The sequence below is a fragment of the Phyllobates terribilis genome, unplaced genomic scaffold (genome assembly GCF_046119375.1).
Source record: "Phyllobates terribilis strain yellow unplaced genomic scaffold, ASM4611937v1 Scaffold_9__5_contigs__length_417890890, whole genome shotgun sequence".
In the NCBI taxonomy this organism is placed as follows: Eukaryota; Metazoa; Chordata; class Amphibia; order Anura; family Dendrobatidae; genus Phyllobates; species Phyllobates terribilis.
In genome coordinates this window covers 191,955,119-191,982,478 of record NW_027362769.1, presented here as the reverse complement: position 1 = coordinate 191,982,478, position 27,360 = coordinate 191,955,119, and the positions used below count along the sequence as shown (strand labels likewise).

General features: G+C 50.5%; 1 protein-coding gene across 1 annotated transcript in view; it reads left to right on the top strand.

The window, feature by feature from the left end:
* CFAP221 (cilia and flagella associated protein 221) overlaps positions 1 to 27,360 on the top strand; it is a 214,888-nt gene that overhangs the window by 130,721 nt on the left and 56,807 nt on the right. Inside the window, exon 11 of the mRNA XM_073647564.1 lies at positions 15,237 to 15,339. Within this exon, the coding sequence (XP_073503665.1) occupies positions 15,237 to 15,339 (103 nt within the window). The remainder of the gene's footprint in view (positions 1 to 15,236; positions 15,340 to 27,360) is intronic.

Sequence of the window (27,360 nt, the reverse complement as noted above, 5' to 3'; positions counted from 1 at the left end):
GGTAGAGCTGGTCGTGCAGCGGTATGGTGGAGCGAGGACCCTGCCCGCAAGGGCTCACAATCTACAAGGGATGGGTGAGGATACAGTAGGTGAGGGTAGAGCTGGTCGTGGAGCGGTATGGTGGAGACAGGACCCTGCCCGCGAGGGCTCACAGTCTACAAGGGATGGGTGAGGATACAGTAGGTGAGGGTAGAGCTGGTCGAGCAGCGGTATGGTGGAGCGAGGACCCTGCCCGCGAGGGCTCACAGTCTACAGGGGATGGGTGAGGATACAGTAGGTGAGGGTAGAGCTGGTCGTGCAGCGGTATGGTGGAGCGAGGACCCTGCCCGCGAGGGCTCACAGTCTACAGGGGATGGGTGAGGATACAGTAGGTGAGGGTAGAGCTGGTCGTGCAGCGGTATGGTGGAGACAGGACCCTGCCCGCGAGGGCTCACAGTCTACAAGGGATGGGTGAGGATACAGTAGGTGAGGGTAGAGCTGGTCGTGCAGCGGTATGGTGGAGCGAGGACCCTGCCCGCGAGGGCTCACAGTCTACAGGGGATGGGTGAGGATACAGTAGGTGAGGGTAGAGCTGGTCGTGCAGAGGTATGGTGGAGCGAGGACCCTGCCCGCGAGGGCTCACAGTCTACAAGGGATGGGTGAGGATACAGTAGGTGAGGGCAGTGCTGGTCGTGGAGCGGTATGGTGGAGCGAGGACCCTGCCCGCAAGGGCTCACAATCTACAAGGGATGGGTGAGGATACAGTAGGTGAGGGTAGAGCTGGTCGTGCAGCAGTATGGTGGAGCGAGGACCCTGCACCCGAGAGCTCACAGTCTACAAGGGATGGGTGAGGATACAGTAGGTGAGGGTAGAGCTGGTCGTGCAGCGGTATGGTGGAGCGAGGACCCTGCCCGCGAGGGCTCACAGTCTAAAAGGGATGGGTGAGGATACAGTAGGTGAGAGTAGAGCTGGTCGTGCAGCGGTATGGTGGAGCGAGGACCCTGCCCGCGAGGGCTCACAATCTACAGGGGATGGGTGAGGATACAGTAGTTGAGGGTAGAGCTGGTCGTGGAGCAGTATGGTGGAGCGAGGACCCTGCCCGCGAGGGCTCACAGTCTACAGGGGATGGGTGAGGATACAGTAGGTGAGGGCAGAGCTGGTCGTGCAGCGGTATGGTGGAGCGCGGACCCTGCCCGCGAGGGCTCACAGTCTAAAAGGGATGGGTGAGGATACAGTAGGTGAGAGTAGAGCTGGTCGTGCAGCGGTATGGTGGAGCGAGGACCCTGCCCGCGAGGGCTCACAATCTACAGGGGATGGGTGAGGATACAGTAGGTGAGGGTAGAGCTGGTCGAGCAGCAGTATGGTGGAGCGAGGACCCTGCCCGCGAGGGCTCACAATCTACAGGGGATGGGTGAGGATACAGTAGGTGAGGTTAGAGCTGGTCGTGCAGCGGTATGGTGGAGCGAGGACTCTGCCCGCGAGGGCTCACAGTCTACAAGGGATGGGTGAGGATACAGTAGGTGAGGGTAGAGCTGGTCGTGCAGCGGTATGGTGGAGCGAGGACCCTGCCCGCGAGGGCTCACAATCTACAGGGGATGGGTGAGGATACAGTAGGTGAGGGTAGAGCTGGTCGTGGAGCAGTATGGTGGAGCGAGGACCCTGCCCGCGAGGGCTCACAGTCTACAGGGGATGGGTGAGGATACAGTAGGTGAGGGTAGAGGAGGTCATGCAGTAATGTGATGCAGTGGTGGTTACTGCAGGTTGTAGGCTTGTCGGAAGAGGTGGGTCTTCAGGTTTCTTTTGAAGGTCTCCATGGTAGGTGAGAGTCTGATGTGTTGGGGTGGAGAGTTCCAGAGTAGGGGGGAAGCACGGGAGAAATCTTGTATGCGATTGTGGGAGGAGGAGATAAGAGGGGAGTAGAGAAGGAGATCTTGTGAGGATCGGAGCCTGCGTGCGGGTATGTAGCGGGAGACTAGGTCAGAGATATATGGAGGAGACAGGTTGTGGATGGCTTTGTATGCCATGGTTAGGGTTTTGATCTGGAGTCTCTGAGTAATGGGGAGCCAGTGAAGGGATTGACAGAGAGGAGAGGCCGGGGAATAGCGGGGGGACAGGTGGATTAGTCGGGCGGCAGAGTTTAGGATGGATTGGAGGGGTGTGAGAGTGTTAGAGGGGAGGCCACAGAGCAGGAGGTTGCAGTAGTCAAGGCGGGAGATGATGAGGGTGCACTAGTGTTTTTGCAGATTCATGGTTGAGGAATGTGCGGATCCGGGAGATATTTTTGAGTTGGAGTCGGCAGGAAGTGGAAAGGGCTTGGATATGTGGTTTGAAGGAGAGATCAGAGTCCAGGGTTACCCCAAGGCAGAGAGCTTGAGGGACTGGGGAGAGTGGGCAGCCATTGACTATAATGGATAGGTCAGATGGGGGATGTGAATGAAATGGTGGAAAGATGATGAATTCTGTTTTATCCATGTTAAGTTTTAGAAATTTAGCAGAGAAGAAGGATGAGATGGCGGACAGACATTGTGGGATTCTGGTTAGTAGAGAGCAGATATCGGGTCCAGAGAGGTAGATCTGTGTGTCATCAGCATAGAGGTGATACTGAAAGCCGTGAGACTCTATGAGCTGTCCCAGGCCGAAGGTGTAGATGGAGAAGAGCAGGGGTCCTAGAACTGAGCCTTGGGGGACACCGACAGATAGGGGGCGAGATGAAGAGGTGGTGTGTGAGTGGGAGACGCTGAATGTCCGGTCTGTTAGGTATGAGGAGATCCAGGATAGGGCCAAGTCTGTGATGCCGAGAGATGAGAGAGTCTGTAGTAAGAGGGAATGGTCCACTGTGTCAAAGGCAGAGGACAGGTCCAGGAGGAGGAGGAGGACAGGTCCAGGAGGAGGAGGAGGACAGGTCCAGGAGGAGGAGGAGGACAGGTCCAGGAGGAGGAGGAGGACAGGTCCAGGAGGAGGAGGAGGACAGGTCCAGGAGGAGGAGGACAGGTGCAGGAGGAGGAGGATGGAGTAGTGTCGCTTGGATTTGGCATTTAGTAGGTCATTGGTGACTTTGGTCAGGGCAGTTTCAGTCGAGTGATGCGGTCGGAAACCAGATTGTAGGCGGTCGAAGAGGGAGCAGGAGGAGAGGTGGGAGGACAGTTCAAGGTGGACATGTTGTTGTAGTAGTTTTGATGCTAAGGGGAGGAGTGATATGGGGCGGTAGCTAGACACAGAGGATGGGTCAAGGGAGGGCTTTTTGAGGATGGGTGTGATTGAGGCCTGTTTGAAACATGAGGGGAAGACACCGGTTGTTAGTGACGGGTTGAAGAGGTGGGTTAGGGTTGGGATGAAGACTGTGGTAAGGTTAGGGATGAGGTGGGATGGGATTGGGCCAAGTTCGCAGGTGGTGAGGTGTGATTTGGAGAGTAAGGAGGAGACTTGACCTTCTGTAATGGTGGAAAAGTGGGGTTTGGAGGAGAAGGGTTGAGTAGATATGAGGAGGGGTTGTGCGGACTTTAGGCAAAAGCTTTGTCTGATGGTGTCAATCTTCTGCTTGAAGAATGAGGCAAAGTCTTCGGCTGAGATGAGAGAAGAGGGAGGAGGTGCTGGGGGACGAAGGAGAGAATTGAAAGTGTTAAATAGCTGTTTAGGGTTGTGAGACAGGGAGGATATGAGAGATGAGGAGTAGGTTTGTTTTGCTGTATTGAGTGTGGACTTGAAGATAGTGAGGGATTGTTTGAATGCGATGAAGTGCTCGATGGAGTGAGACCTTTTCCATCTTCGATCCGCAACCATGGAGGCCCGTCGCAGTTCTTTAGTAAGTTTGGTGTGCCAGGGTTGCCTGTTGATTGTGCGAGCTTTGGTGTGTGTGAGAGGGGCAATCGAGTCGAGAGCTGCAGCTATTGTGGTGTTATATGAAGCAGCAGCAACGTCTGCATTGTGTAAGGAATTTATGTCTGTAAGAGGGAGAAGGGATTCAGAGAGAGAGTGTAGGTCAAGGTATTTGAGGTTTCTGCGAGCGTGTATAAGTTTGTGGAGTGGGGGTTGTGCACCCGGAGAGGAGAGAGAAGAGAATGTGAGTAGGTTGTGGTCCGAGAGAGGGAGAGGTGAGTTAGAGAGGTTAGATAGGGAACCGAGGCGGGTGAACATGAGGTCCAGTGTGTGGCCATCTTTATGAGTAGCTGCCGAAGACCATTGAGCGAGGCCGAAGGAGGAAGTGAGGGATATAAGCTTAGAGACAGACGAGTGGGAAGTGTCAATGGGGATGTTGAAGTCACACATTATGATAGTGGGGATGTCAGCGGAAAGGAAGTGAAGCAGCCAGGTGGAGAAGTGGTCTAAGAAGGTGGTGGCTAGTCCTGGGGGTCGGTAAATGACGGCCGGTTGGAGGTCAGAGGGGGGAATAGATACGCACACAGTGCACCTCAAAAGAGGGGAGTGTAACAGAGGGTGGCAGTGATATTTGGGTGAAAGCGCAGGTATCTGACAGAAGAAAACCTACGCCTCCGCCATGTTTGCCGTTGGGGCAGGGGGTGTGGGAAAGGTGGAATCCGCCATATGAAAGTGCAGCTGGGGAGGCTGTGTCAGAGGTCAGAAGGGGTGAGCCAGGTTTCGGTGATGGCGAGGAAGGAAAGTTTGTTAGTGATGAAAAGGTCGTGGATGTAGGAAAGTTTGTTGCAGACGGAGCGAGCGTTCCAGAGAGCTCCTGTTAGAGCAACTGAGGAAGTGGGGATTAGTTGGATGGGTATGAGGTTAGAAGGGTTGTGGAAGGTCGTGGATAGTTTGTGGAAGGTCGTGGATAGGAGGTAGAAGTAACTGTGGGGATATGGCGAGGAGGACCAGGATTTGGAGAGATATCTCCAGCAGCGAGGAGGAGCAGAGAAAGTGTTAGCAGGTGGGAGCAAGAGAGAGCATGAGGTGGCTGTCTGTGTTTGGAGATCCAGGATTGAATGTTGAGGAATAATTCTGAGGAGGAGGTGAGATGAATGGGGAGGATGGAGGGAGAGATGAAGAGTTCCTTACTAGGTGTAGGGATTTGAGGGGTTACTAGAAATTGGAGGATTATAGAGAAAAAAGTGAGCGCTAACAGAAACATAGTTAAAAGAGAGTAAGTGGTCAAAGTGTTGGTTACCTGACTCCTGCCCCGACTAACTGCCTCTGAAATAACTGACTCTGAAATAACTGCCACTTATCTCCGAAGCCACTGTGCACAAGAAGACGCGTGCACAACCCAGCACGCATGCACCCCTCAAGCACATCAGGTCTTATCCTCCAGTCACCTCCAGAGCTGCGGTCACTCTTCTGCTGTTACATCATGTCTTATCCTCCAGTCACCTCCTGAGCTGCAGTCACTACTCTGCTGTTACATCATCTCTTATCCTCCAGTCACCTCCAGAGCTGCGGTCACTCTTCTGCTGTTACATCATGTCTTATCCTCCAGTCACCTCCAAAGCTGCAGTCACTATACTGCTGTTACATCTTATCCTCCAGTCACCTCCAGAGCTGCCGTCACTATTCTGCTGTTACATCGTGTCTTATCCTCCAGTCACCTCCAGAGCTGCAGTCACTATTCTGCTGTTACATCATGTCTTATTCTCCAGTCACCTCCAGAGCTGCACTCATTATTCTGCTGTTACATCGTGTCTTATCCTCCAGTCACCTCCAGAGCTGCACTCACTATTCTGCTGTTACATCGTGTCTTATCCTCCAGTCACCTCCAGAGCTGCCGTCACTATACTGCTGTTACATCTTATCCTCCAGTCACCTCCAGAGCTGCCGTCACTATTCTGCTGTTACATCGTGTCTTATCCTTCAGTCACCTCCAGAGCTGCACTCATTATTCTGCTGTTACATCATGTCTTATCCTCCAGTCACCTCCAGAGCTGCAGTCACTCTTCTGCTGTTACATCGTGTCTTATCCTCCAGTCACCTCCAAAGCTGCAGTCACTATTCTGCTGTTACATCATGTCTTATCCTCCAGTCACCTCCAGAGCTGCAGTCACTATTCTGCTGTTACATCATGTCTTATCCTCCAGTCACCTCCAGAGCTGCACTCACTCTTCTGCTGTTACATCATGTCTTATCCTCCAGTCACCTCCAGAGCTGCACTCACTATTCTGCTGTTACATTGTGTCTTATCCTCCAGTCACCTCCAGAGCTGCAGTCACTATTCTGCTGTTACATCGTGTCTTATCCTCCAGTCACCTCCAGAGCTGCAGTCACTATTTTGCTGTTACATCATGTCTTATCCTCCAGTCACCTCCCTAGCTGCAGTCACTATTCTGCTGTTACATCATGTCTTATCCTCCAGTCACCTCCAGAGCTGCAGTCACTATACTGCTGTTACATCTTATCCTCCAGTCACCTCCAGAGCTGCAGTCACTATTCTGCTGTTACATCGTGTCTTATCCTCCAGTCACCTCCAGAGCTGCGGTCACTCTTCTGCTGTTACATCATGTCTTATCCTCCAGTCACCTCCAGAGCTGCGGTCACTCTTCTGCTGTTACATCGTGTCTTATCCTCCAGTCACCTCCAGAGCTGCAGTCACTCTTCTGCTGTTACATCGTGTCTTATACTCCAGTCACCTCCTGAGCTGCAGTCACTATTCTGCTGTTACATCGTGTCTTATCCTCCAGTCACCTCCAGAGCTGCACTCACTATTCTGCTGTTACATCGTGTCTTATCCTCCATTCACCTCCAGAGCTGCAGTCACTATACTGCTGTTACATCTTATCCTCCAGTCACCTCCAGAGCTGCCGTCACTATTCTGCTGTTACATCGTGTCTTATCCTCCAGTCACCTCCAAAGCTGCAGTCACTATTCTGCTGTTACATCATGTCTTATCCTCCAGTCACCTCCAGAGCTGCACTCATTATTCTGCTGTTACATCGTGTCTTATCCTCCAGTCACCTCCAGAGCTGCACTCACTATTCTGCTGTTACATCGTGTCTTATCCTCCAGTCACCTCCAGAGCTGCCGTCACTATACTGCTGTTACATCTTATCCTCCAGTCACCTCCAGAGCTGCCGTCACTATTCTGCTGTTACATCATGTCTTATCCTCCAGTCACCTCCAGAGCTGCACTCATTATTCTGCTGTTACATAATGTCTTATCCTCCAGTCACCTCCAGAGCTGCAGTCACTCTTCTGCTGTTACATCGTGTCTTATCCTCCAGTCACCTCCAAAGCTGCAGTCACTATTCTGCTGTTACATCATGTCTTATCCTCCAGTCACCTCCAGAGCTGCAGTCACTATTCTGCTGTTACATCATGTCTTATCCTCCAGTCACCTCCAGAGCTGCACTCACTCTTCTGCTGTTACATCATGTCTTATCCTCCAGTCACCTCCAGAGCTGCACTCACTATTCTGCTGTTACATTGTGTCTTATCCTCCAGTCACCTCCAGAGCTGCAGTCACTATACTGCTGTTACATCTTATCCTCCAGTCACCTCCAGAGCTGCCGTCACTATTCTGCTGTTACATCGTGTCTTATCCTCCAGTCACCTCCAGAGCTGCAGTCACTATTTTGCTGTTACATCATGTCTTATCCTCCAGTCACCTCCCTAGCTGCAGTCACTATTCTGCTGTTACATCATGTCTTATCCTCCAGTCACCTCCAGAGCTGCAGTCACTATACTGCTGTTACATCTTATCCTCCAGTCACCTCCAGAGCTGCCGTCACTATTCTGCTGTTACATCGTGTCTTATCCTCCAGTCACCTCCAGAGCTGCGGTCACTCTTCTGCTGTTACATCATGTCTTATCCTCCAGTCACCTCCAGAGCTGCAGTCTCTCTTCTGCTGTTACATCATGTCTTATGCTCCTGTCACCTCCAGAGCTGCAGTCACTATTCTGCTGTTACATCGTGTCTTATCCTCCATTCACCTCCAGAGCTGCAGTCACTATACTGCTGTTACATCTTATCCTCCAGTCACCTCCAGAGCTGCCGTCACTATTCTGCTGTTACATCGTGTCTTATCCTCCAGTCACCTCCAGAGCTGCAGGCACTATTCTGCTGTTACATCAGGTCTTATCCTTCAGTCACCTCCAGAGCTGCGGTCACTCTTCTGCTGTTACATCATGTCTTATCCTCCAGTCACCTCCAGAGCTGCACTCACTATTCTGCTGTTACATCGTGTCTTATCCTCCAGTCACCTCCAGAGCTGCACTCACTATTCTGCTGTTACATTGTGTCTTATCCTCCAGTCACCTCCAGAGCTGCACTCACTATTCTGCTGTTACATCGTGTCTTATCCTCCAGTCACCTCCAGAGCTGCAGTCACTATACTGCTGTTACATCTTATCCTCCAGTCACCTCCAGAGCTGCCGTCACTATTCTGCTGTTACATCGTGTCTTATCATCCAGTCACCTCCAGAGCTGCACTCATTATTCTGCTGTTACATCTTATCCTCCAGTCACCTCCAGAGCTGCCGTCACTATTCTGCTGTTACATCGTGTCTTATCCTCCAGTCACCTCCAGAGCTGCAGTCACTATTCTGCTGTTACATCATGTCTTATCCTCCAGTCACCTCCAGAGCTGCACTCATTATTCTGCTGTTACATCGTGTCTTATCCTCCAGTCACCTCCAGAGCTGCACTCACTATTCTGCTGTTACATCGTGTCTTATCCTCCAGTCACCTCCAGAGCTGCAGTCACTATTCTGCTGTTACATCATGTCTTATCCTCCATTCACCTCCAGAGCTGCACTCACTATTCTGCTGTTACATCGTGTCTTATCCTCCAGTCACCTCCAGAGCTGCAGTCACTCTTCTGCTGTTACATCATGTCTTATCCTCCTGTCATCTCCAGAGCTGCAGTCACTCTTCTGCTGTTACATCATGTCTTATCCTCCAGTCACCTCCAGAGCTGCCGTCACTATTCTGCTGTTACATCGTGTCTTATCCTCCAGTCACCTCGAGAGCTGCAGTCACTATTCTGCTGTTACATCATGTCATCCTCCAGTCACCTCCAGAGCTGCACTCATTATTCTGCTGTTACATCGTGTCTTATCCTCCAGTCACCTCCAGAGCTGCACTCACTATTCTGCTGTTACATCGTGTCTTATCCTCCAGTCACCTCCAGAGCTGCACTCACTATTCTGCTGTTACATCGTGTTTTATCCTCCAGTCACCTCCAGAGCTGCAGTCACTATCCTGCTTTTACATCGTGTCTTATCCTCCAGTAACCTCCAGAGCTGCACTCACTATTCTGCTGTTACATCGTGTCTTATCCTCCAGTCACCTCCAGAGCTGCACTCACTATTCTGCTGTTACATCATGTCTTATCCTCCAGTCACGTCCAGAGCTGCAGTCACTATTCTGCTGTTACAGCGTGTCTTATCCTCCAGTCACCTCCAGAGCTGCACTCACTATTCTGCTGTTACATCGTGTCTTATCCTCCAGTCACCTCCAGAGCTGCAGTCACTATACTGCTGTTACATCTTATCCTCCAGTCACCTCCAGAGGTGCACTCACTATTCTGCTGTTACATCGTGTCTTATCCTCCAGTCACCTCCAGAGCTGCAGTCACTATTCTGCTGTTACATCATGTCTTATCCTCCAGTCACCTCCAGAGCTGCACTCACTATTCTGCTGTTACATTGTGTCTTATCCTCCAGTCACCTCCAGAGCTGCACTCACTATTCTGCTGTTACATCGTGTCTTATCCTCCAGTCACCTCCAGAGCTGCAGTCACTATTCTGCTGTTACATCATGTCTTATCCTCCAGTCACCTCCAGAGCTGCACTCACTCTTCTGCTGTTACATCATGTCTTATCCTTCAGTCACCTCCAGAGCTGCACTCACTATTCTGCTGTTACATCGTGTCTTATCCTCCAGTCACCTCCAGAGCTGCAGTCACTATTCTGCTGTTACATCAGGTCTTACCCTCCAGTCACCTCCAGAGCTGCACTCATTATTCTGCTGTTACATCGTGTGTTATCCTCCAGTCACCTCCAGAGCTGCACTCACTATTCTGCTGTTACATCGTGTCTTATCCTCCAGTCACCTCCAGAGCTGCCGTCACTATACTGCTTTTACATCGTGTCTTATCCTCCAGTCACCTCCAGAGCTGCACTCACTATTTTGCTGTTACATCATGTCTTATCCTCCAGTCACCTCCAGAGCTGCACTCACTATTCTGCTGTTACATCATGTCTTATCCTCCAGTCACCTCCAGAGCTGCAGTCACTATACTGCTTTTACATCGTGTCTTATCCTCCAGTCACCTCCAGAGCTGCACTCACTATTCTGCTGTTACATCGTGTCTTATCCTCCAGTCACCTCCAGAGCTGCAGTCACTATACTGCTGTTACATCTTATCCTCCAGTCACCTCCAGAGCTGCAGTCACTATTCTGCTGTTACATCGTGTCTTATCCTCCAGTCACCTCCAGAGCTGCAGTCATTTTTCTGCTGTTACATCGTGTCTTATCCTCCAGTCACCTCCAGAGCTGCAGTCACTATTCTGCTGTTACATCATGTCTTATCCTCCAGTCACCTCCAGAGCTGCACTCATTATTCTGCTGTTACATCGTGTCTTATCCTCCAGTCACCTCCAGAGCTGCACTCACTATTCTGCTGTTACATCGTGTCTTATCCTCCAGTCACCTCCAGAGCTGCAGTCACTATTCTGCTGTTACATCGTGTCTTATCCTCCAGTCACCTCCAGAGCTGCAGTCACTATACTGCTGTTACATCTTATCCTCCAGTCACCTCCAGAGCTGCAGTCACTATTCTGCTGTTACATCGTGTCTTATCCTCCAGTCACCTCCAGAGCTGCAGTCATTTTTCTGCTGTTACATCGTGTCTTATCCTCCAGTCACCTCCAGAGCTGCAGTCACTATACTGCTGTTACATCTTATCCTCCAGTCACCTCCAGAGCTGCCGTCACTATTCTGCTGTTACATCGTGTCTTATCCTCCAGTCACCTCCAGAGCTGCAGGCACTATTCTGCTGTTACATCAGGTCTTATCCTTCAGTCACCTCCAGAGCTGCGGTCACTCTTCTGCTGTTACATCATGTCTTATCCTCCAGTCACCTCCAGAGCTGCACTCACTATTCTGCTGTTACATCGTGTCTTATCCTCCAGTCACCTCCAGAGCTGCAGTCACTATTCTGCTGTTACATTGTGTCTTATCCTCCAGTCACCTCCAGAGCTGCACTCACTATTCTGCTGTTACATCGTGTCTTATCCTCCAGTCACCTCCAGAGCTGCAGTCACTATACTGCTGTTACATCTTATCCTCCAGTCACCTCCAGAGCTGCCGTCACTATTCTGCTGTTACATCGTGTCTTATCATCCAGTCACCTCCAGAGCTGCACTCATTATTCTGCTGTTACATCTTATCCTCCAGTCACCTCCAGAGCTGCCGTCACTATTCTGCTGTTACATCGTGTCTTATCCTCCAGTCACCTCCAGAGCTGCAGTCACTATTCTGCTGTTACATCATGTCTTATCCTCCAGTCACCTCCAGAGCTGCACTCATTATTCTGCTGTTACATCGTGTCTTATCCTCCAGTCACCTCCAGAGCTGCACTCACTATTCTGCTGTTACATCGTGTCTTATCCTCCAGTCACCTCCAGAGCTGCAGTCACTATACTGCTTTTACATCGTGTCTTATCCTCCAGTCACCTCCAGAGCTGCACTCACTATTCTGCTGTTACATCGTGTCTTATCCTCCAGTCACCTCCAGAGCTGCAGTCACTATTCTGCTGTTACATCATGTCTTATCCTCCATTCACCTCCAGAGCTGCACTCACTATTCTGCTGTTACATCGTGTCTTATCCTCCAGTCACCTCCAGAGCTGCAGTTACTCTTCTGCTGTTACATCATGTCTTATCCTCCTGTCATCTCCAGAGCTGCAGTCACTCTTCTGCTGTTACATCATGTCTTATCCTCCAGTCACCTCCAGAGCTGCCGTCACTATTCTGCTGTTACATCGTGTCTTATCCTCCAGTCACCTCGAGAGCTGCAGTCACTATTCTGCTGTTACATCATGTCATCCTCCAGTCACCTCCAGAGCTGCACTCATTATTCTGCTGTTACATCGTGTCTTATCCTCCAGTCACCTCCAGAGCTGCACTCACTATTCTGCTGTTACATCGTGTCTTATCCTCCAGTCACCTCCAGAGCTGCACTCACTATTCTGCTGTTACATCGTGTTTTATCCTCCAGTCACCTCCAGAGCTGCAGTCACTATCCTGCTTTTACATCGTGTCTTATCCTCCAGTAACCTCCAGAGCTGCACTCACTATTCTGCTGTTACATCGTGTCTTATCCTCCAGTCACCTCCAGAGCTGCACTCACTATTCTGCTGTTACATCATGTCTTATCCTCCAGTCACGTCCAGAGCTGCAGTCACTATTCTGCTGTTACAGCGTGTCTTATCCTCCAGTCACCTCCAGAGCTGCACTCACTATTCTGCTGTTACATCGTGTCTTATCCTCCAGTCACCTCCAGAGCTGCAGTCACTATACTGCTGTTACATCTTATCCTCCAGTCACCTCCAGAGGTGCACTCACTATTCTGCTGTTACATCGTGTCTTATCCTCCAGTCACCTCCAGAGCTGCAGTCACTATTCTGCTGTTACATCATGTCTTATCCTCCAGTCACCTCCAGAGCTGCACTCACTATTCTGCTGTTACATTGTGTCTTATCCTCCAGTCACCTCCAGAGCTGCACTCACTATTCTGCTGTTACATCGTGTCTTATCCTCCAGTCACCTCCAGAGCTGCAGTCACTATTCTGCTGTTACATCATGTCTTATCCTCCAGTCACCTCCAGAGCTGCACTCACTCTTCTGCTGTTACATCATGTCTTATCCTTCAGTCACCTCCAGAGCTGCACTCACTATTCTGCTGTTACATCGTGTCTTATCCTCCATTCACCTCCAGAGCTGCAGTCACTATTCTGCTGTTACATCAGGTCTTACCCTCCAGTCACCTCCAGAGCTGCACTCATTATTCTGCTGTTACATCGTGTCTTATCCTCCAGTCACCTCCAGAGCTGCCGTCACTATACTGCTTTTACATCGTGTCTTATCCTCCAGTCACCTCCAGAGCTGCACTCACTATTTTGCTGTTACATCATGTCTTATCCTCCAGTCACCTCCAGAGCTGCACTCACTATTCTGCTGTTACATCATGTCTTATCCTCCAGTCACCTCCAGAGCTGCAGTCACTATACTGCTTTTACATCGTGTCTTATCCTCCAGTCACCTCCAGAGCTGCACTCACTATTCTGCTGTTACATCGTGTCTTATCCTCCTGTCACCTCCAGAGCTGCAGTCACTATACTGCTGTTACATCTTATCCTCCAGTCACCTCCAGAGCTGCAGTCACTATTCTGCTGTTACATCGTGTCTTATCCTCCAGTCACATCCAGAGCTGCAGTCATTTTTCTGCTGTTACATCGTGTCTTATCCTCCAGTCACCTCCAGAGCTGCAGTCACTATTCTGCTGTTACATCATGTCTTATCCTCCAGTCACCTCCAGAGCTGCACTCATTATTCTGCTGTTACATCGTGTCTTATCCTCCAGTCACCTCCAGAGCTGCACTCACTATTCTGCTGTTACATCGTGTCTTATCCTCCAGTCACCTCCAGAGCTGCAGTCACTATTCTGCTGTTACATCGTGTCTTATCCTCCAGTCACCTCCAGAGCTGCAGTCACTATACTGCTGTTACATCTTATCCTCCAGTCACCTCCAGAGCTGCAGTCACTATTCTGCTGTTACATCGTGTCTTATCCTCCAGTCACCTCCAGAGCTGCAGTCATTTTTCTGCTGTTACATCGTGTCTTATCCTCCAGTCACCTCCAGAGCTGCAGTCACTATTCTGCTGTTACATCGTGTCTTATCCTCCAGTCACCTCCAGAGCTGCACTCATTATTCTGCTGTTACATCGTGTCTTATCCTCCAGTCACCTCCAGAGCTGCACTCACTATTCTGCTGTTACATCGTGTCTTATCCTCCAGTCACCTCCAGAGCTGCAGTCACTATTCTGCTGTTACATCAGGTCTTACCCTCCAGTCACCTCCAGAGCTGCACTCATTATTCTGCTGTTACATCGTGTGTTATCCTCCAGTCACCTCCAGAGCTGCACTCACTATTCTGCTGTTACATCGTGTCTTATCCTCCAGTCACCTCCAGAGCTGCCGTCACTATACTGCTTTTACTTCGTGTCTTATCCTCCAGTCACCTCCAGAGCTGCACTCACTATTTTGCTGTTACATCATGTCTTATCCTCCAGTCACCTCCAGAGCTGCACTCACTATTCTGCTGTTACATCATGTCTTATCCTCCAGTCACCTCCAGAGCTGCAGTCACTATACTGCTTTTACATCGTGTCTTATCCTCCAGTCACCTCCAGAGCTGCACTCACTATTCTGCTGTTACATCGTGTCTTATCCTCCAGTCACCTCCAGAGCTGCAGTCACTATACTGCTGTTACATCTTATCCTCCAGTCACCTCCAGAGCTGCAGTCACTATTCTGCTGTTACATCGTGTCTTATCCTCCAGTCACCTGCAGAGCTGCAGTCATTTTTCTGCTGTTACATCGTGTCTTATCCTCCAGTCACCTCCAGAGCTGCAGTCACTATTCTGCTGTTACATCATGTCTTATCCTCCAGTCACCTCCAGAGCTGCACTCATTATTCTGCTGTTACATCGTGTCTTATCCTCCAGTCACCTCCAGAGCTGCACTCACTATTCTGCTGTTACATCGTGTCTTATCCTCCAGTCACCTCCAGAGCTGCAGTCACTATTCTGCTGTTACATCGTGTCTTATCCTCCAGTCACCTCCAGAGCTGCAGTCACTATACTGCTGTTACATCTTATCCTCCAGTCACCTCCAGAGCTGCAGTCACTATTCTGCTGTTACATCGTGTCTTATCCTCCAGTCACCTCCAGAGCTGCAGTCATTTTTCTGCTGTTACATCGTGTCTTATCCTCCAGTCACCTCCAGAGCTGCAGTCACTATTCTGCGGTTACATCGTGTCTTATCCTCCAGTCACCTCCAGAGCTGCACTCACTATTCTGCTGTTACATCGTGTCTTATCCTCCAGTCACCTCCAGAGCTGCAGTCACTATTCTGCTGTTACATCGTGTCTTATCCTCCAGTCACCTCCAGAGCTGCAGTCACTCTTCTGCTGTTACATCTTATCCTCCAGTCACCTCCAGAGCTGCGGTCGGCCTTGGTTTTCTGTTGCCTGGCTGGTGGTGTGACAGTGTCGGGGCATCTTCGTCTCCATCCTCTTTTCTTGCTCCGCAGGACTCTCCGATAAGAAGGTGAAGACTCGTCAGGAGAAGGAGACGCGGTTCCAGGAGCTGCTGCAGCGGAACGTGGCGGAGGAGGCGGCCAATCAGCTGCGATGGTGACCGCACCGCGGGAGGGGGGCGGCAGGGGGGCGGCCAATCAGCTGCGATGGTGACCGCGGGGGGGGGGGGGGGTGGGCGTTGCACGGGAATGCTCACAGGGCGGCTTTGCTACTATTGTATCCACACTGGTCCATGTTACCTGCACTGAAACATTGTAACAAATCACCAGGAGAGGTCGGAGTAGAAAGACTTTATAAGCTGTGGATACTATTGTCACAAGGAAAAAGCAGGGAGCGATCCAGATCCAGACGTCTTCTAGACAATCAATAATCCTTTATTGGAAAAGTATTTTAAAAATCATATGCAGAAAAGTCCCGGCCCCCCCCGCAGGAGGAGGCGATGGACAGACGTCTGAGACCTCCTGGTCTTTATTGATTACATGATGATTTAGGACCATGAGGTCTGAGACGTCTGTCCATCGCCTCCTCCTGCGGGGGCTGGAATGACTGATTACTGGACGCTGGATGTCTCCGGCCTCTGCTGGATGTCTCCGGCCGCTGCTGGATGTCTCCGGCCTCTGCTGGATGTCTCCGGCCTCTGCTGGATGTCTCCGGCCGCTGCTAGATGTCTCCGGCCGCTGCTGGATGTCTCCGGCCGCTGCTGGATGTCTCCGGCCTCTGCTGGATGTCTCCGGCCTCTGCTGGATGTCTCCGGCCTCTGCTGGATGTCTTCGGCCTCTGCTGGATGTCTCCGGCCTCTGCTGGCTGTCTCCGGCCTCTGCCGGATGTCTCCGGCCTCTGCCGGATGTCTCCGGCCTCTGCTGGATGTCTCCGGCCGCTGCTGGATGTCTCCGGCCTCTGCTGGATGTCTCCGGCCGCTGCTGGATGTCTCCGGCCGCTGCCGGCTGTCTCCGGCCTCTGCTGGATGTCTCCGGCCTCTGCTGGATGTCTCCGGCCGCTGCTGGATGTCTCCGGCCTCTGCTGGATGTCTCCGGCCTCTGCTGGATGTCTCCGGCCGCTGCCGGCTGTCCTGTGCACCTGATGTCTCAGTAAGTTGAGCTGACTTTTTTCCACTACTGTCACAAAACCTCAGCTGTGAGAAGTAATTGCTTTTTATTCCTGACAGTGAAAATTAACATTTCTGCTCACATCTGTGGTGAACGAGGTGAATATAATTTCCGGACCCTCAGTCCCCCTGAAAACCACCGTAGCTCCAGTACCCTCCCCGCTAATGAGGACAGACCACCCCAGCCTGGGCTTCACAATGGCCACAACTTTCCTCCTATCAGTAGGTGTTGGGCGGATTCCCAGATCCTGTGATATCTCAGCTGCCCCAGGTCCCATAAGCACTAGGCACAGTGCAGACCCCCGCACCGGGCCAGACAGCGGTAGAGCGCCACCATACCACATCCTTCAGGAGGCCCCCGTAGCCGAGTCTGTTACCACCATGAGACTCCTCTCCTCCCATAAGCACCAGTCATGTTCCCTCTTCCGCGTAGGACTGCGGGGGGTGGGGGGGGGGTCTCCACAGTGATGTACCCCACAGGGGAGATATATACTGCAGTGTAATGATATACGACGGGGGGTGGGGGGCCACGCGTCTGTGTAGTGACATGCCACGGGGGGATATACAGCTGAAGCCAGCAGCTTCCATCCACTATATATACAGACACATCTGCAGGTTCTTCTCAATATCTGACATGAGATCAGAATAAACCTTTCCCGTTTTAGGACAATTAGGATTTTACCATAATGTTTAATATTCGCCCAATGCAGAATAATGAGAGAGAGAAGGTTTAAGGCATTTTTATTACTTACTGCAGAGTCAGAAGTTTCCATCCATCTCATTAGTATTTGCTCCCATCGCCCTTAACCTGAATGACTTGGGTCACACGTTTGGGGTCTCCTCCTTCCAGAAGCTTCTCACTATAGTTGGTGGAATTTGGGCCGATTCCTCCTGACAGATCTGGAGTACCTGATCCAGGTGTGTAGGTCGCTTTGCTCGGCGTTCGCAGCCTTTTCAGCTTTGTCCATACATTTTCAATAGGATTGAGATCAGGGCTTTGTGATGGCCGCTCCAAAACATGGACTCTGTTATCCTTAAGCCACTTTGTTACATTTTGGCAGTATGCTTCAGGTCATTGTCCATTTGGAAGACCCATTTCCGCCCAAGCTTTATCTTCCTGGCCGATGTCTTGAGATGTTGCTTCAGTATTGCCACATAATCTTCTTTTCTCATGATGCCATCTATTATGTGAAGTGCACCAGTCCCTCCTACAGCAAAACAACCCCACAACATGATGCTGCCTCCCCCGTGTTTCACAGTTGGGATGGTGTTCTTAGGCTTCCAAGCTTTTCCCTTTTTCCTCCAAACGTAACAATGGTCATTATGCCCAAAAAGTTCAATTTCAGTTTCATCACACCACAGGACATGTCTCCAAAAATTAAGGTCTGTGTTCCTGTGTGCATTTGCAAACATTAATCTGGCTTTTTATGTTTCTTTTGGAGTAATGTCTTCTTCCTGGCAGAGTGGCCTTTCAGCCCATGTTGATACAGTACTCATTTCACTGTGGATAGTGACACAATCTTACCAGCTTCCGCCATCATCTTCACAAGGTCTTTTGCTTTTGTCCTTGGGTTGATATGCACATGTCAGACCAAAGCACGTTCATTTCTGGGACACAGAACCCGACTCCTTCCTGAGCGGTATGATGGCTGGACATTCCCATCGTGTTTGTACTTGTGTATAATTGTTTGTACAGGTGAACGAGGCACCTTCAGGTATCTTAAAATTGGACCCAAGGATGAGCCAGACTTGTGCAAGTCCACTATTCTCTTCCTGATATCTTGGCTGATTTCTTTAGACTTTCCCATGATGCTACACAAAGAAGCAGTGTGTTTCAGGTGTGCATTAAAATACATCCACAGGTGTGTCTCTAATTAACTCAGATGTTGCCAAAAAACCTATCAGAAGCTTCCAAACACCTGACCTCATCATATGGGCCGTCCAGAATTGTGTAAAGGCACAGTACTCTTACTGTATGGAAACTTCTGACTCTGCAGTAAGTAATAAAAATACCTTAAACCTTCTCTCTCTCTCTCATTATTCCGGCATTTGGCAAATATTAAACATTATGGTAAAATCCTAATTATCCTAAAACGGGAAAGGTTTATTCTGATTCCATGTCAGATATTGAGAAGAACCTGCAGATGTGTCTGTATATATAGTGGATGGAAGCTGCTGGCTTCAATTGTATACGCTTCAGTGCAGTGATATACAACGGTGGGGGGGATATACACTCCAGCGTAGTGATTTACGACAAGGGGTATATACGCTTCAGTGCAGTGATATACTACAGGGGGAATATACGTTCCAATATAGTGATATGCAACAGGGGGGATATACTCTCCAGTATAATGATAAACATTCCAGTATAGTGATATTCGATTGGGGGGGGGGGTATAAAGGGCTAGGTCCCCTCCTCTTACTGTCAGGGTTCAGTCCTAGTCCTCCTCCTCTTACTGTCAGGGTTCAGTTCTAGGTCCTCTCCTCTTACTATCGGGGTTCCTCAGGGTTCAGTTCTAGGTCCTCTGCTCTTACTGTCAGGGTTCAGTTCTAGGTCCCCTCCTCTTACTGTCAGGGTTCAGTCCTAGTCCTCCTCCTCTTACTGTCAGGGTTCAGTTCTAGGTCCCCTCCTCTTACTGTCAGGGTTCAGTTCTAGGTCCCCTCCTCTTACTGTCAGGGTTCAGTCCTAGTCCTCCTCCTCTTACTGTCGGGGTTCGTCAGGGTTCAGTTCTAGGTCCTCTCCTCTTACTGTCAGGGTTTAGATCTAGGTCCTCTCCTCTTACTGTCGGGGTTCAGTTCATGGTCCTCTCCTCTTACTGTTGGGGTTCGTCAGGGTTCAGTTCTAGGTCCTCTCCTCTTACTGTCGGGGTTTGTCAGGGTTCAGTTCTAGGTCCTCTCCTCTTACTGTCAGGGTTTAGATCTAGGTCCTCTCCTCTTACTGTCAGGGTTCAGTTCTAGGTCCTCTCCTCTTACTGTTGGGGTTCCTCAGGGTTCAGTTCTAGGTCCTCTCCTCTTACTGTCGGGGTTCGTCAGTTTTCAGTTCTAGGTCCTCTCCTCTTACTGTCAGGGTTCAGTTCTAGGTCCTCTACTGTTACTGTTAGGGTTCAGTTCTAGGTCCTCTCCTCTTACTGTCAGGATTCAGTCCTAGTCCTCCTCCTCTTACTGTCGGGGTTCGTCAGGGTTCAGTTCTAGGTCCTCTCCTCTTACTGTCAGGGTTTAGATCTAGGTCCTCTCCTCTTACTGTCGGGGTTCAGTTCATGGTCCTCTCCTCTTACTGTTGGGGTTCGTCAGGGTTCAGTTCTAGGTCCTCTCCTCTTACTGTCAGGGTTTAGATCTAGGTCCTCTCCTCTTACTGTCGGGGTTCAGTTCATGGTCCTCTCCTCTTACTGTCGGGGTTCGTCAGGGTTCAGTTCTAGGTCCTCTCCTCTTACTGTCAGGGTTTAGATCTAGGTCCTCTCCTCTTACTGTCGGGGTTCGTCAGGGTTCAGTTCTAGGTCCTCTCCTCTTACTGTCAGGGTTTAGATCTAGGTCCTCTCCTCTTACTGTCGGGGTTCAGTTCATGGTCCTCTCCTCTTACTGTTGGGGTTCGTCAGGGTTCAGTTCTAGGTCCTCTCCTCTTACTGTCGGGGTTCGTCAGGGTTCAGTTCTAGGTCCTCTCCTCTTACTGTCAGGGTTTAGATCTAGGTCCTCTCCTCTTACTGTCGGGGTTCGTCAGGGTTCAGTTCTAGGTCCTCTCCTCTTACTGTCAGGGTTTAGATCTAGGTCCTCTCCTCTTACTGTCGGGGTTCAGTTCTAGGTCCTCTCCTCTTACTGTTGGGGTTTGTCAGGGTTCAGTTCTAGGTCCTCTCCTCTTACTGTCGGGGTTCGTCAGGGTTCAGTTCTAGGTCCTCTCCTCTTACTGTCGGGGTTCGTCAGGGTTCAGTTCTAGGTCCTCTCCTCTTACTGTCAGGGTTTAGATCTAGGTCCTCTCCTCTTACTGTCAGGGTTCAGTTCTAGGTCCTCTCCTCTTACTGTTGGGGTTCCTCAGGGTTCAGTTCTAGGTCCTCTCCTCTTACTGTCGGGGTTCGTCAGTTTTCAGTTCTAGGTCCTCTCCTCTTACTGTCAGGGTTCAGTTCTAGGTCCTCTACTGTTACTGTTAGGGTTCAGTTCTAGGTCCTCTCCTCTTACTGTCAGGATTCAGTCCTAGTCCTCCTCCTCTTACTGTCGGGGTTCGTCAGGGTTCAGTTCTAGGTCCTCTCCTCTTACTGTCAGGGTTTAGATCTAGGTCCTCTCCTCTTACTGTCGGGGTTCAGTTCATGGTCCTCTCCTCTTACTGTTGGGGTTCGTCAGGGTTCAGTTCTAGGTCCTCTCCTCTTACTGTCAGGGTTTAGATCTAGGTCCTCTCCTCTTACTGTCGGGGTTCAGTTCATGGTCCTCTCCTCTTACTGTCGGGGTTCGTCAGGGTTCAGTTCTAGGTCCTCTCCTCTTACTGTCAGGGTTTAGATCTAGGTCCTCTCCTCTTACTGTCGGGGTTCGTCAGGGTTCAGTTCTAGGTCCTCTCCTCTTACTGTCAGGGTTTAGATCTAGGTCCTCTCCTCTTACTGTCGGGGTTCAGTTCATGGTCCTCTCCTCTTACTGTTGGGGTTCGTCAGGGTTCAGTTCTAGGTCCTCTCCTCTTACTGTCGGGGTTCGTCAGGGTTCAGTTCTAGGTCCTCTCCTCTTACTGTCAGGGTTTAGATCTAGGTCCTCTCCTCTTACTGTCGGGGTTCAGTTCTAGGTCCTCTCCTCTTACTGTTGGGGTTCGTCAGGGTTCAGTTCTAGGTCCTCTCCTCTTACTGTCGGGGTTCGTCAGGGTTCAGTTCTAGGTCCTCTCCTCTTACTGTCGGGGTTCGTCAGGGTTCAGTTCTAGGTCCTCTCCTCTTACTGTCAGGGTTCAGTTCTAGGTCCTCTCCTCTTACTGTCGGAGTTCCTCAGGGTTCAGTTCTAGGTCCTCTGCTCTTACTGTCAGGGTTCAGTTCTAGGTCCTCTCCTCTTACTGTCGGGGTTCCTCAGGGTTCAGTTCTAGGTCATCTCCTCTTACAGTCAGGATTCAGTTCTAGGTCCTCTCCTCTTACTGTCAGGGTTCAGTTCTAGATCCTCTACTCTCACTTTCAGGGTTCAGTTCTAGGTCCTCTTACTGTCAGGGTTCAGTTCTAGGTCCTCTCCTCTTACTGTCAGTGTTCAGTTCTAGCTCCTCTCCTCTTACTGTCAGGATTCAGTTCTAGGTCCTCTACTCTTACTGTTAGGGTTCAGTTCTAGGTCCTCTCCTCTTACTGTCGGGGTTCCTCAGGGTTCAGTTCTAGGTCCTCTCCTTTTACTGTCGGGGTTCCTCAGGGTTCAGTTCTAGGTCCTCTCCTCTTACTGTCGGGGTTCGTCAGTTTTCAGTTCTAGGTCCTCTCCTCTTACTGTCAGGGTTCAGTTCTAGGTCCTCTACTGTTACTGTTAGGGTTCAGTTCTAGGTCCTCTCCTCTTACTGTCAGGGTTCAGTTCTAGGTCCTCTTACTGTCAGGGTTCAGTTCTAGGTCCTCTCCTCTTACTGTCAGGGTTCAGTTCTAGCTCATCTCCTCTTACTGTCAGGATTCAGTTCTAGGTCCTCTACTCTTACTGTTAGGGTTCAGTTCTAGGTCCTCTCTTACTGTCGGGGTTCCTCAGGGTTCAGTTCTAGGTCCTCTCCTCTTACTACCGGGGTTCCTCAGGGTTCAGTTCTAGGTCCTCTCCTCTTACAGTCAGGATTCAGTTCTAGGTCCTCTCCTCTTACTGTCAGGGTTCAGTTCTAGATCCTCTACTCTCACTTTCAGGGTTCAGTTCTAGGTCCTCTTACTGTCAGGGTTCAGTTCTAGGTCCTCTCCTCTTACTGTCAGGGTTCAGTTCTAGCTCCTCTCCTCTTACTGTCAGGATTCAGTTCTAGGTCCTCTACTCTTACTGTTAGGGTTCAGTTCTAGGTACTCTCCTCTTACTGTCGGGGTTCCTCAGGGTTCAGTTCTAGGTCCTCTCCTTTTACTGTCGGGGTTCCTCAGGGTTCAGTTCTAGGTCCTCTCCTCTTACTGTTGGGGTTCCTCAGGGTTCAGTTCTAGGTCCTCTCCTCTTACTGTCAGGGTTCAGTTCTAGGTCCTCTCCTCTTACAGTCAGGGTTCAGTTCTAGGTCCTCTCCTCTTACTGTCAGGGTTCAGTTCTAGGTCCTCTCCTCTTACTGTCAGGATTCAGTTCTAGGTCCTCTCCTCTTACTGTTAGGGTCCAGTTCTAGGTCCTCTCCTCTTACTGTCAGGGTTCCTCAGGGTTCAGTTCTAGGTCCTCTCCTCTTACTGTCAGGGTTCAGTTCTAGGTCCTCTCCTCTTACTGTCGGGGTTCCTCAGGGTTCAGTTCTAGGTCCTCTCCTTTTACGGTCAGGGTTCAGTTCTACGTCCTCTCCTCTTACTGTCGGGGTTCAGTTCTAGGTCCTCTCCTCTTACTGTTAGGGTTCAGTTCTAGGTCCTCTCCTCTTACTGTCAGGGTTCAGTTCTAGGTCCTCTCCTCTTACTGTCGGGGTCCAGTTCTAGGTCCTCTCCTCTTACTGTCAGGGTTCAATTCTAGGTCCTCTCCTCTTACTGTCAGGGTTCAGTTCTAGGTCCTCTGCTCTTACTGTCAGGGTTCAGTTCTAGGTCCTCTCCTCTTACTGTCAGGGTTCAGTTCTAGGTCCTCTGCTCTTACTGTCAGGGTTCAGTTCTAGGTCCTCTCCTCTTACTGTCGGGGTTCAGTTCTAGGTCCTCTGCTCTTACTGTCAGGGTTCAGTTCTAAGTTCTCTCCTCTTACTGTCAGGGTTCAGTTCTAGGTCCTCTCCTCTTACTGTCAGGGTTCAGTCCTAGTCCTCCTCCTCTTACTGTCGGGGTTCGTCAGGGTTCAGTTCTAGGTCCTCTCCTCTTACTGTCAGGGTTTAGATCTAGGTCCTCTCCTCTTACTGTCGGGGTTCAGTTCTAGGTCCTCTCCTCTTTCTATTGGGGTTCGTCAGGGTTCAGTTCTAGGTCCTCTCCTCTTACTGTCGGGGTTCGTCAGGGTTCAGTTCTAGGTCCTCTCCTCTTACTGTCGGGGTTCGTCAGGGTTCAGTTCTAGGTCCTCTCCTCTTACTGTCAGGGTTCAGTTCTAGGTCCTCTCCTCTTACTGTTGGGGTTCCTCAGGGTTCAGTTCTAGGTCCTCTCCTCTTACTGTCGGGGTTCGTCAGTTTTCAGTTCTAGGTCCTCTCCTCTTACTGTCAGGGTTCAGTTCTAGGTCCTCTACTGTTACTGTTAGGGTTCAGTTCTAGGTCCTCTCCTCTTACTGTCAGGGTTCAGTTCTAGGTCCTCTTACTGTCAGGGTTCAGTTCTAGGTCCTCTCCTCTTACTGTCAGGGTTCAGTTCTAGCTCATCTCCTCTTACTGTCAGGATTCAGTTCTAGGTCCTCTACTCTTACTGTTAGGGTTCAGTTCTAGGTCCTCTCTTACTGTCGGGGTTCCTCAGGGTTCAGTTCTAGGTCCTCTCCTCTTACTGTTGGGGTTCCTCAGGGTTCAGTTCTAGGTCATCTCCTCTTACAGTCAGGATTCAGTTCTAGGTCTTCTCCTCTTACTGTCAGGGTTCAGTTCTAGGTCCTCTCTTACTGTCGGGGTTCCTCAGAGTTCAGTTCTAGGTCCTCTCCTCTTACTGTCGGGGTTCCTCAGGGTTCAGTTCTAGGTCCTCTCCTTTTACGGTCAGGGTTCCTCAGGGTTCAGTTCTACGTCCTCTCCTCTTACTGTCGGGGTTCAGTTCTAGGTCCTCTCCTCTTACTGTTAGGGTTCAGTTCTAGGTCCTCTCCTCTTACTGTCAGGGTTCAGTTCTAGGTCCTCTCCTCTTACTGTCGGAGTTCCTCAGGGTTCAGTTCTAGGTCCTCTGCTCTTACTGTCAGGGTTCAGTTCTAGGTCCTCTCCTCTTACTGTTAGGGTTCAGTTCTAGGTCCTCTCCTCTTACTGTCAGGGTTCAGTTCTAAGTCCTCTCCTCTTACTGTCGGAGTTCCTCAGGGTTCAGTTCTAGGTCCTCTGCTCTTACTGTCAGGGTTCAGTTCTAGGTCCTCTCCTCTTACTGTTAGGGTTCAGTTCTAGGTCCTCTCCTCTTACTGTCAGGGTTCAGTTCTAGGTCCTCTCCTCTTACTGTCGGAGTTCCTCAGGGTTCAGTTCTAGGTCCTCTGCTCTTACTGTCAGGGTTCAGTTCTAGGTCCTCTCCTCTTACTGTCGGGGTCCAGTTCTAGGTCCTCTCCTCTTACTGTCAGGGTTCAGTTCTAGGTCCTCTCCTCTTACTGTCAGGGTTCAGTTCTAGGTCCTCTGCTCTTACTGTCAGGGTTCAGTTCTAGGTCCTCTACTCTTACTGTCAGGGTTCAGTTCTAGGTCCTCTCCTCTTACTGTCAGGGTTCAGTTCTAGGTCCTCTGCTCTTACTGTCAGGGTTCAGTTCTAGGTCCTCTCCTCTTACTGTCGGGGTTCAGTTCTAGGTCCTCTCCTCTTACTGTCAGGGTTCAGTTCTAGGTCCTCTGCTCTTACTGTCAGGGTTCAGTTCTAAGTTCTCTCCTCTTACTGTCAGGGTTCAGTTCTAGGTCCTCTCCTCTTACTGTCAGGGTTCAGTTCTAGGTCCTCTCCTCTTACTGTCAGGGTTCAGTTCTAGGTCCTCTGCTCTTACTGTCAGGGTTCAGTTCTAGGTCCTCTCCTCTTACTGTCAGGGTTCAGTTCTAGGTCCTCTGCTCTTACTGTCAGGGTTCAGTTCTAGGTCCTCTGCTCTTACTGTCGGGGTTCAGTTCTAGGTCCTCTGCTCTTACTGTCAGGGTTCAGTTCTAGGTCCTCTCCTCTTACTATCGGGGTTCAGTTCTAGGTCCTCTGCTCTTACTGTCAGGGTTCAGTTCTAAGTTCTCTCCTCTTACTGTCAGGGTTCAGTTCTAGGTCCTCTCCTCTTACTGTCAGGGTTCAGTCCTAGTCCTCCTCCTCTTACTGTCGGGGTTCGTCAGGGTTCAGTTCTAGGTCCTCTCCTCTTACTGTCAGGGTTTAGATCTAGGTCCTCTCCTCTTACTGTCGGGGTTCAGTTCTAGGTCCTCTCCTCTTACTGTTGGGGTTCGTCAGGGTTCAGTTCTAGGTCCTCTCCTCTTACTGTCGGGGTTCGTCAGGGTTCAGTTCTAGGTCCTCTCCTCTTACTGTCGGGGTTCGTCAGGGTTCAGTTCTAGGTCCTCTCCTCTTACTGTCAGGGTTCAGTTCTAGGTCCTCTCCTCTTACTGTTGGGGTTCCTCAGGGTTCAGTTCTAGGTCCTCTCCTCTTACTGTCGGGGTTCGTCAGTTTTCAGTTCTAGGTCCTCTCCTCTTACTGTCAGGGTTCAGTTCTAGGTCCTCTACTGTTACTGTTAGAGTTCAGTTCTAGGTCCTCTCCTCTTACTGTCAGGGTTCAGTTCTAGGTCCTCTTACTGTCAGGGTTCAGTTCTAGGTCCTCTCCTCTTACTGTCAGGGTTCAGTTCTAGGTCCTCTCCTCTTACAGTCAGGGTTCAGTTCTAGGTCCTCTCCTCTTACTGTCAGGGTTCAGTTCTAGGTCCTCTCCTCTTACTGTCAGGGTTCAGTTCTAGGTCCTCTCCTCTTACTGTCAGGATTCAGTTCTAGGTCCTCTCCTCTTACTGTTAGGGTCCAGTTCTAGGTCCTCTCCTCTTACTGTCAGGGTTCCTCAGGGTTCAGTTCTAGGTCCTCTCCTCTTACTGTCAGGGTTCAGTTCTAGGTCCTCTCCTCTTACTGTCAGGGTTCAGTTCTAGGTCCTCTCCTCTTACTGTCGGGGTTCCTCAGGGTTCAGTTCTAGGTCCTCTCCTTTTACGGTCAGGGTTCCTCAGGGTTCAGTTCTACGTCCTCTCCTCTTACTGTCGGGGTTCAGTTCTAGGTCCTCTCCTCTTACTGTTAGGGTTCAGTTCTAGGTCCTCTCCTCTTACTGTCAGGGTTCAGTTCTAGGTCCTCTCCTCTTACTGTCGGAGTTCCTCAGGGTTCAGTTCTAGGTCCTCTGCTCTTACTGTCAGGGTTCAGTTCTAGGTCCTCTCCTCTTACTGTTAGGGTTCAGTTCTAGGTCCTCTCCTCTTACTGTCAGGGTTCAGTTCTAGGTCCTCTCCTCTTACTGTCGGAGTTCCTCAGGGTTCAGTTCTAGGTCCTCTGCTCTTACTGTCAGGGTTCAGTTCTAGGTCCTCTCCTCTTACTGTCGGGGTTCCTCAGGGTTCAGTTCTAGGTCATCTCCTCTTACAGTCAGGATTCAGTTCTAGGTCCTCTCCTCTTACTGTCAGGGTTCAGTTCTAGATCCTCTACTCTCACTTTCAGGGTTCAGTTCTAGGTCCTCTTACTGTCAGGGTTCAGTTCTAGGTCCTCTCCTCTTACTGTCAGGGTTCAGTTCTAGCTCCTCTCCTCTTACTGTCAGGATTCAGTTCTAGGTCCTCTACTCTTACTGTTAGGGTTCAGTTCTAGGTCCTCTCCTCTTACTGTCGGGGTTCCTCAGGGTTCAGTTCTAGGTCCTCTCCTTTTACTGTCGGGGTTCCTCAGGGTTCAGTTCTAGGTCCTCTCCTCTTACTGTCGGGGTTCCTCAGGGTTCAGTTCTAGGTCCTCTCCTCTTACTGTCAGGGTTCAGTTCTAGGTCCTCTCCTCTTACAGTCAGGGTTCAGTTCTAGGTCCTCTCCTCTTACTGTCAGGGTTCAGTTCTAGGTCCTCTCCTCTTACTGTCAGGGTTCAGTTCTAGGTCCTCTCCTCTTACTGTCAGGATTCAGTTCTAGGTCCTCTCCTCTTACTATTAGGGTCCAGTTCTAGGTCCTCTCCTCTTACTGTCAGGGTTCCTCAGGGTTCAGTTCTAGGTCCTCTCCTCTTACTGTCAGGGTTCCTCAGGGTTCAGTTCTAGGTCCTCTCCTCTTACTGTCAGGGTTCAGTTCTAGGTCCTCTCCTCTTACTGTCGGGGTTCCTCAGGGTTCAGTTCTAGGTCCTCTCCTTTTACGGTCAGGGTTCCTCAGGGTTCAGTTCTACG